This window comes from Prosopis cineraria, unplaced genomic scaffold, assembly GCF_029017545.1.
Source record: "Prosopis cineraria cultivar Desert tree isolate PC_DT_omini unplaced genomic scaffold, ASM2901754v1 PC12, whole genome shotgun sequence".
Classification (NCBI taxonomy): Eukaryota; Viridiplantae; Streptophyta; class Magnoliopsida; order Fabales; family Fabaceae; genus Prosopis; species Prosopis cineraria.
The window spans coordinates 7,997,585-8,006,850 of NW_026555343.1; the positions used below are offsets into that span (position 1 = coordinate 7,997,585).

The window sequence follows — 9,266 nt, forward strand, 5'->3', positions numbered from 1 at the left end:
TTCAAGGGAACACCAGCACTTTCCAAAATTGCATCTGCTAGAAACTGCAAGGTAATCCAATCAAACATGCTTAATTACATGCTTATGTATATATGTATATTCTTTTCTTAATTAAGAAAAGAAATACCTAGCTAGAATCAAAACCTTTTTAAAAGCTAAGAAGACAGAGCTTAGATGCTTAAGACAATCATACCTCTTGATGTGTCATTGGAATTTTTCACTGCATCCGAACAACATCTCGAGCTGTTAAACCTTCGTCATTGACAAGGTTCACATTGATCATTTTGTGTCGTGACAGAAGGAGTAGAGTCCAAAGACGCAGTTTTCTTGAAGCCAGATGTAATGGGGTATCTCCATTTACATCTCTCTCATTGAGAGTGTCATGATGAATCATGGGGATCTTCAGGAGATATTTTAACATATCAGTTTGTCCCCTCATTGCGGACATGTGAAGAATGTTCTGACCTTTACTATTCAAGAAAAGTCCAACATTCGACCACTCTGTTTCAAGCAACTTGTTGACCACTTGAACCTGGCCCTTTTTGCAAGCGAGGTGAATTGGAAGATTGCCATCTGAGTTTCGTTGAAAAGCATTCGTGGGAGATTTTTCTAACATTGTACAAACTCCTCCCAGGTAACCCGCATATGCTGCATAATGAAGGGGAGTGTTGTTCTTCTCATCTCTCTGATACCTTAGCTCTGGGCTTATATCTACTGTCTGTCTCAATAGAGCTTCACGTAGAAACACACACACATACACGTATATATTAGGGGAGAGTACTGAAACAAACACAAAAGCAGCATGAAAATTAATTAATTCATCAGGAGTATACTGACCAGTATTTCGTTCTGATATTGCAGCAAGAAGTGGGGAGTCTCCATTTGAAATCGCCTGGCCTGAGGGAATTAGAATTCTTGTCAAGAGCAGATGAAGAATATCTTTAGCCCCAGTCAGGACTGCTAAATACATTGGTGATTTACAGCCATACTTGTAGTTCCAAGTCCAATAGGCAGCCAGATCACTATCCTCATGTGCAAGTAAAAGGATTTCAACCACAGAATAATGGTTGAACAAAACTGCTTCGTGCAAAGCCGTCCTCCGATATTTGTTGGGTAACATTATAAACTCGTCCATAGCTATCGTGTAAATTTCAACCATTTGTCCTAGAATGTACTTAATCACGGGAAGATTCTTAGCTCTTGCAGCAACATGAAGCAGAGTATCACCTTTCAGATTTGTCTTGTGCAAAAGCTCACGATTCCGAGAAGCAATAAGCCACACAACTTCTTCATTCCCACATTCGGCTGCAACATGAAGCAACGAATCACCAGTGGGAGTGGCTTGATTGAAAATGGTGGCTTCATTAACCCCATTTCGTAAACATACTTGCTCCAATACAAAATCAAATTTTTGTGCGTCTACATTTTTATCACAGACACCCTGATACAACTCATAATAAATAATATTTACCCGTTGCTTTACTGATGAACAGACCTGATGCTTTACTAATGAACAGAACTGATGCCTTTCCATCTTTTGAAGCATCAATTCCTTGTCACTTATCACGCCCCTCGCCGCGTCATCACGCAAATCTATGGTTACTTCAACAAACGAATCGCTCATGGAAACTAGCGCCTCAGTCAAGTGCAAACCAAAATGGTAAATCTTGTAATTGATTACCCAAGTTCAACTTCGTCATTTCAGCATCAGGGGAACCTTTAATTTATATGCAATAAAAAATGCAAGTCATTGCAATTATACAGAATCGTGACACTTGATGGTTTGTTAGATGTTGCGCCGACAGATTTGATTATTGTGTGAGTAAATATGAATTTTTTAGTCATCGTGCGAAATCACCTTTTTAATAGCAGTCCATGAAAAATAAGCACGTCATAATGGTATCAATTTGACTATACAAACTTCAACCCTCTTTTCCTCTCTCTCACTTTGTTGGGTAAAAATGCAATTTTTCCTTTAAATTACGTGACCGGATCATGTAGAACTCTAATTTTTAATGCAAGTTTGCTCCCCAATATTTTAAAACATCACAATATACCTCCTCCCATTAGTTACAAAAATATTGACCGACAAGTAATATAAGAAAAAATGTGCCCCAGCAACACTAAACTAACGCCTCCTAATGCCAAAAAGTTTCATCTGTTCATAGACTAAATTATCCGACCATTAATGAAAAGTTGAGATTTTGGACACTAGAAGCCAATAAATAATGCAAGAACATTAGCACCATAATATTAAAAATGAAGATACATCATATTGTGTTAAGAAATTATTGAATTGACTACAGCTGGATGTGACAACCATAAAATTTTAAGTTAAAATAATAATAAATGAATAAATGAAATAATAATAATAAATTATATATATATATATATATAAAATAATTTGTTTTGAGTTATTAATGTTTGGAATAACTATAATAAGGAGGTGTGTTGGTGCAGTGAAAGTGGACAAATAATGTAATAGCTAAAGAGTTTAAATTAAGATTAAAATTTATGATTGAATACTTGATTATATTTTAATAATTCTTAGAACAACTATAGCAAGAGAAATGTTGGTCTTGTGAAAATTATGGTAAAAAAATAAAAATAAACATAATCCATTAGCTCTTTGATTTTTTTTTTTTTAAATACATACACATGAGAAGAGTTTTGTCTTGCGTTAGTTTTAGGAAATTGCCATTTTTGCTAAAAAAAATAAAAAATTTAAAAAAAATAAAATTAAAATTAAAACAAGTTACATATATATATATATATATATATATGAACATACACGTGGAGAGGAGAGATCGGTTTTGTGTTTCCTTCCTATATGAACATACACGTGGGGAGAGGAGATCAGATTTTTCTTTCCTTCCTCTTCTCATACTGAGACACGGGAGATTCGAGAGAGCTCATCCACTGCCTTTCTTCTTCCTCATTTCTGTTCAGCTGTCATCAGCCACCGGGAGAGTCATCGTCCGTTCACTATTGTGGCGATTCAGGGAGCTTGCGGTCTTCCTTCTTCATTTTCATGGCCGTCGACTTCTCCCCTGAGCAGCTCATCCATTAACTACTCTTTCTTCCATCCGTCGTCGGCGTCTGTAGGTGTGTGCTGGAGGCTTCATCTTCCTCCTCCATTCAAGCAGCTACAAGTGTGAGCTGTAGCATCTTTCTCCTGCGTTGTGTTGCTGTGATTCACTGCTGCAGGAGCTTTGCCGGACAGCAGCTCCTTCCTCCCTGTTCACGCATCGATTTCCCATTTCTCTGCGTCTCTCGTCTCTTTTCTTCTCAGTGTTCGCTGTCACCTCTGTCACTCATCTAATCGCCGGCCACCATGGAGTGTTCGTCGTGGAGGCATGCGTGTCGTCTCTTTGTTCGCTGTTCTATCTTCTCTGTTCGCTGAACCATTTTTCTTCGCCCTTGTCTGTGCTGATAGTGGCTGCGGGAAGCTACGCTGCCGAGAAGGTAGAGCATGAAGGAGTTTTTAGTTGCTGCTGTTGGAGGTTTTTATCAGCCTTTTCTCTTTCTTTCTTCATTGCGGCAGTAACCAGAATTCTTCCCTCCTCTGTTGAGCGTAAGTTTGGATTCTCCTTCCTTTTTCTGTCTTTAATTGGCATTATGAGGTATAGAAGCTTCAAATCATTTTCTTTCTTCTTGTTCCGTGTATGTGTGTATATGTGTTATGATTGAGATGGTAATTCTTATTCTTGTCTGCTACTGTAAATGTGGAGTAGGGGTGATAATTTAAGTTGAAATTCTTAGTATTAAGGAGATGATAATAATTGATAGGTATGAGTTTATGGAAGAAGATTTGTTGAGGTCTATATGTGGCTTGTGGTTTGGATTGAGAACTAAGGAAAGCATTATATTAATTTTTCTCTCTTGCATATAAAGTGTTTGAGTGAAAAATTTTATACGAATGAGTGCTTAAATTTGATCAAGTTAATTCTAGTTAAATTTTAATGTTTAGGTCACTTGGTTTTTCGTTAATATATGAACTTGTTAATGTGTTTTTTTGTGAGGATATTTATGTGGTTGGGATTGTAAATTTTTCTTTGTTATTTGTTCTGTTCTTACGTATACTTGAGTTACAAGAGGATTTGAATACAATGAAGGTGGTTTGGCTTGAGTTTTCCTCCCTTGAAATTAAGTTGAATCTTATTGCAGAATTTGATTGACAAAATAAGTTAATTATTTTTTTTATAAAGCTTGGGAAAATCAAGAAGTTGGCTTAATGGTGTATAGGTTAGAATTTGAACATATTAGGTGAAATTTTGAAATTTTTAGATTAGTTTGGTCTTGAGACACAAGGGAACCTGGAAAAACTTTATTATACTTGATAACATTTATGATATTGAATTAAAGCGGCCATAAGATTAGTTGTGGTTGTGTAAGGTAAGAAATTGTACTGTTTTGAATAAAGTGTATTTTGTGAAGAATTATTGAAGAGCCTTAAGGATAAATTATTTATTGGTTATTAAGGGAAGGAGGCATGGTAAAGATGAATACATCATTATAGGTGGGAGAAATGAACAAAAAGAAAATAAATTTTAAATGCAAATGGTGGGTTAAAGACAAATAAAGATTGAGAACTTTAAAAAATGTTTTAGATTACATATTGGGTTCACGAATGTCAGTTAGAAATATATGAATTGAATTTTTATTAAAGAAAGATGCTTATTCTTTTGGTCTAAGTAATAGCGTAGCTAAAGGGAAATGGAGAGATATTTAAAAAGCACATGTTATTAATTTGAGAGTTATCAGGTAAGTGGATAGTGTCCCAATTAATTTTTTTTAATCAAAATTTCTTTTATTGTAATATTACGTTTTCTAAAAATCATTTTAATAGCATTAATGCAATTATTGAATATTTATTGATTAATATTACTTTATTTTGAGAAATTAGCTTTACCAAATTTGAAATGTTATTTGATCAATTAAATTAAGTTTGGACTTTGATTATGAGATTTTTTATTTTATCAAATATTGGATTGATATAGAGAATGATTCATGTGAGTTCGACTTTGAAAATTTATTTTTTTTATAATTCGATAAATGCACACATAAGCATTAGATATGAAATTTTATTCTGGCAAGTTTTAATGTTTAAAAGTATTTATGCGAGTTTAATTTTGAGAATGAGAACTGTATCTTGAAAGTGATGATTTTCTCACATGTTTGAAAATGATTTTTTTTTAAAAAAGAGGGACTTTATACAAAATACTGGTTGCTAATGGCAATTCCGTTAGCCCTTGGCGTGCCATAGTACACCTAGCTAGTAGGGTGTTTGTAGGAGGTGCTAGCCCCGTGCGATGACCAACGCACGTGGAACGGAGGGATGGTTATTCGTGGGCATCGTACTCATGTTTGTTTCGTGGGCTTTGTACCCGCGTTTGATTCCGTGGCCTGAGCCACGTTTGGTTAGTATTACCCTCATGGACTGTGTATTCACGTTTGTTTCGTGGCTTCAGCTGTGTTTGTGTGAAATATTTCTAGAAGACCCTGATAGATGCTTGGTCACTCTTGTAGCATTTACAACTTGGGGTCAACCATCCACTACAAGAAAATTCAAGATGATTAAGTGAGAGTAGTGGTTACAGATCTAAAAGTGTTAGATGCATTAGTCACATTCCCTACTGATAAGGTGAAGCCTATAATTAAAACTATTGGTAATTTTATCCCATAGCCTAAGAGACTTTTGAATATGATTCAAGCTGTGGTATGAAATTTCATGCATTTTTATTATATACGGCTTTCCTAACATGTGTTTTTTACCAATTTTCTTGCCTTTTTACTATGTAGTAGCTTCCCTTACTGAATCTCCTAAAGCTTCCAAAACTCTCATTGACTCCATACTAATGAATTATTTTAATTGCATATGATTAATCATTCAAATTCAAAGATTTAAAAATGGATCCAAAGGTTGTGGGTAAGAAAGATAAGATAGTGACAATTGAACGGGAGGATTTGCTTCGACTTCTATCAAATAGTTAGCTTACCACACCACATATTGAAATATTTATGATGTAAGTATGTATTTCTTTAATATAATTAACTTAATTATCGAGTTTAGTAAACTAATATGATTACATTATTATAGGTACCTCCATTGTTTGTGCATCACATCTGGCAATGATGATAAGTTCGGATTCCTTTGCCCACATCACATGATAGAAAAAAGGGAATACTCCAGAGTTAAGGGCTGTGTACCTCTAACAAAGGATATATGAAGTCAAGAATGATGTTTTTATGTCCCCATACATACACTCATAAGGATCAATTTGTAATTAATACTTTTTTTAATGTGGATTTATTTTAAATCATATCATATTTTGTAAGGAACACTAGTAGTTGTTTGTTCTTTCAATGAAAAATAACACTATCATCTTATGCTCCCTCCATTATAAACTTGGAAAGGAAATGAAGAAGACGATAGACTCATAAGTATATTTGTGCAAAACTATTCAATTTAACTTTTTCTAAATATATTAATTACTAACTTTGTGATCTTGATCATAGATCAATGAAAACATATCAAAATGTGATCTTGTAAAAGCACGGACATGAGTTTAAGGATCCTACATGGATCGAGCCAAAGATGATGCTATACTTTATGATCATGTTCAATTACTAAGATTTCTTATTGATTTCTTATGATTTGTTCTTATATAGAGTCAAACAACTAGTGAAGACAAACTTGTGCAGTCTATTTGTGATGAGACACATGCTCAACATCCTCACATTGGGCATGACTAAATTTACAAAAGAGGTAAATATAATTTTAAAAGTTTTATTGTATTATGATATTTGAGATTAGTTAATAAGCTTCTTTTACAAATTATATTTTAGATGTTTAACAATTCAAATTCATTTTTTAAAGCTGAAATTGAAGACATCCATATACGTTGGGCAACATATTTTAGGAGAACTTGTGAGTTTTATAGAAAGTTTCATACGATTTAATAAGTTTGTTAGTTGCAAACATGTTTTGGAAACCTTTGTTGACACAATTATTAGTTTCGGATAACTCAATAGTTTTTGGATAGTTGATAAAAAATTGTTAATTTTGGATAGTTAAATAGTTTTGAATGGTTGTTAATTTAATTCTTTTTAAAAATTGTAAATAAATTATGATGTCTGGTTTGGCTATCGGTAATTTTTGTGTATGGAAAATGCCAATGTAGAAAGTTTAATATTCTAAATTGATTAATGCATTACCCGATGTAGAATATAAAACTTTCTACATCGGTTAGACCACACAATGTAAAAGGTCCAGTTTTTATATCAGTTGGGCCTCCAACCAATGTAGAAAGAGTCCCATAGCTCGTTGTGATAATTTTTCAATACATTTTCTACATTAATTGTATCAACTAGTGTAGAACATGGAGTTTTTATATTAGTTGTACAATTGATGTAAAAAGTATGGACATTCTACATCCCCTGAAACAACATCGCCTATTTAATTATTATAAAAAGTCATTTTTAACCACTGTAAAAGGTTTTTTTTGTATTAGTGGACAGTCCCTAAGATCCTCTTCAATCATATCAATCATCTTGTCAAAATGGTCAACATCATATATTCTACTATCATGATTAAATGCTGAGTAACTCGCATATCCCTCTAATCACTAATGTTATTCCTTATGTCCCATGCATGGTCTAACAAGTATAAGTTAGATCGATCCTATTACATTATATATCAAATGAACTTTCAATCTATTAGCCTTACTCTTCTTTCATAGAAACATTTTAAACAAAGACATATAACTCTATAGGGGTCTTGATTATAACAAAATATAAATTCAATGAACTTATCTACACGATCCCAATATTCTCTAAATAATCAATTAGTCAATATTCACTTATGATCCTTATCACTAATATAGTCATAGAAATTGAAGAAACAAAGACTTGGATTTAAAAAAAAATTTGGCAAAGTCTTCCCTAAAAGAAGAACCTCCCAAATAATCAAACAATTAAGTCATACAACACAATATATTTAAACTAAATAAATCAATTCATTAAAATAAAAATTTTGTTGAATAATGCATCTAAATTCTATTAATCAATTGTAATTTAACAATAATTTTCCTTAAAAGTAAAACCTCCCAAAAAAAGACTTTCATAAATAAAATAAAAAATTTTAGATAGTTTCCTCTACAATATTAACTTTGCATTCATCATAATATACTACATTCAATTTTAAGTTAAACTAAGTTAAGAGAATTTCAATCATGAAATTAACAACTTCAAATTCTTCATAATTCCAAAATAAATAATTTCAATCACATATTATCTATATATTTTTATATCTAAATTATATATAAGTATTTATCATGATATTAATTATTAAAAAAATACCTTCAACAGCTTTTTTTGGCATGCTTCACAGTGACGGACGATGGCTTTTTTGGAGTAGAGTGATGATCGATGATTCTTTAGGTTAAAATAACGAACTTCAGAAGCTGACCGAAGGTACTGTCATGATAGAAGAATTGTTATGACAATAGAAATGCACTATGGCACAAGCTTGTGGGCCATGATGCATTGCACAATGAGAGAAATGCCCTGTCTATACCATCCGCTATAACAGACGACACATGTGCCAAGATAGACGAGGCAATTTGGGAGTTGTTCAAATTGCTCTCTTTTGTTCATTATATGCATTAATTTATATCCCCTTGCTTTCTTTACTTCTTTTCACTTGTTTTAATCTATAGTTTGAGCTCAAACATCTTTTTTAAAAGGGTTTTTTAGGATCCTAAACTTTTGAACTTAATTTTGAACCCTTGTGTTTTGATAACCTAATATAAGGAATTATTAATCCTGGTTATCATAATAGAGTTGTGTGTAGTGTTCTGGTAATATCAAGGTGGACATTACGCTTAGAACTTTGGCAATATCTTGAGAGTCTGATTTAGTGAAAACTATGAATGAACTTGAGTGCTATTTAATCTAAACAAAGACTCACCTTGAAAGACACAACTTTACGTGCTAGTGTTTAGGACATGTCCCTTACAAGTTATGGAGGAGTTAACTTTTAAGTGCAAGTATTAAGCATATAAGGAGGCAGTCAAGATTAGAGATATAATTAACTCAAGAGAGGCCACATATGTTGTTGTGCTCTGCAAGTACATGTGTCATATCAAGTAATACAAAGTTAGTAGAATATCATTTTCATGGAGATGTATATTGAAAATATGACCAAACAAAAGGCTACAAAAATTCAATTAATTTTAGAAAAATAATATTAGTTGGACAAGTTG

General features: G+C 32.9%; 1 protein-coding gene across 1 annotated transcript; it reads right to left on the reverse strand.

Moving 5' to 3' along the window:
- Positions 1-217: 217 nt before the first annotated feature.
- On the reverse strand, positions 218-1,624 carry LOC129289043 (protein ACCELERATED CELL DEATH 6-like). Its single transcript, XM_054925870.1, has one exon. It carries the CDS (start codon positions 1,622-1,624, stop codon positions 218-220), a length of 1,407 nt encoding a protein of 468 aa, XP_054781845.1.
- Positions 1,625-9,266: the final 7,642 nt, after the last annotated feature.

Bases quoted from the DNA above. Each gene is read 5' to 3' on its own strand.
- LOC129289043 (XM_054925870.1), bottom strand. From the start codon at position 1,624: ATGAGCGATTCGTTTGTTGAAGTAACCATAGATTTGCGTGATGACGCG.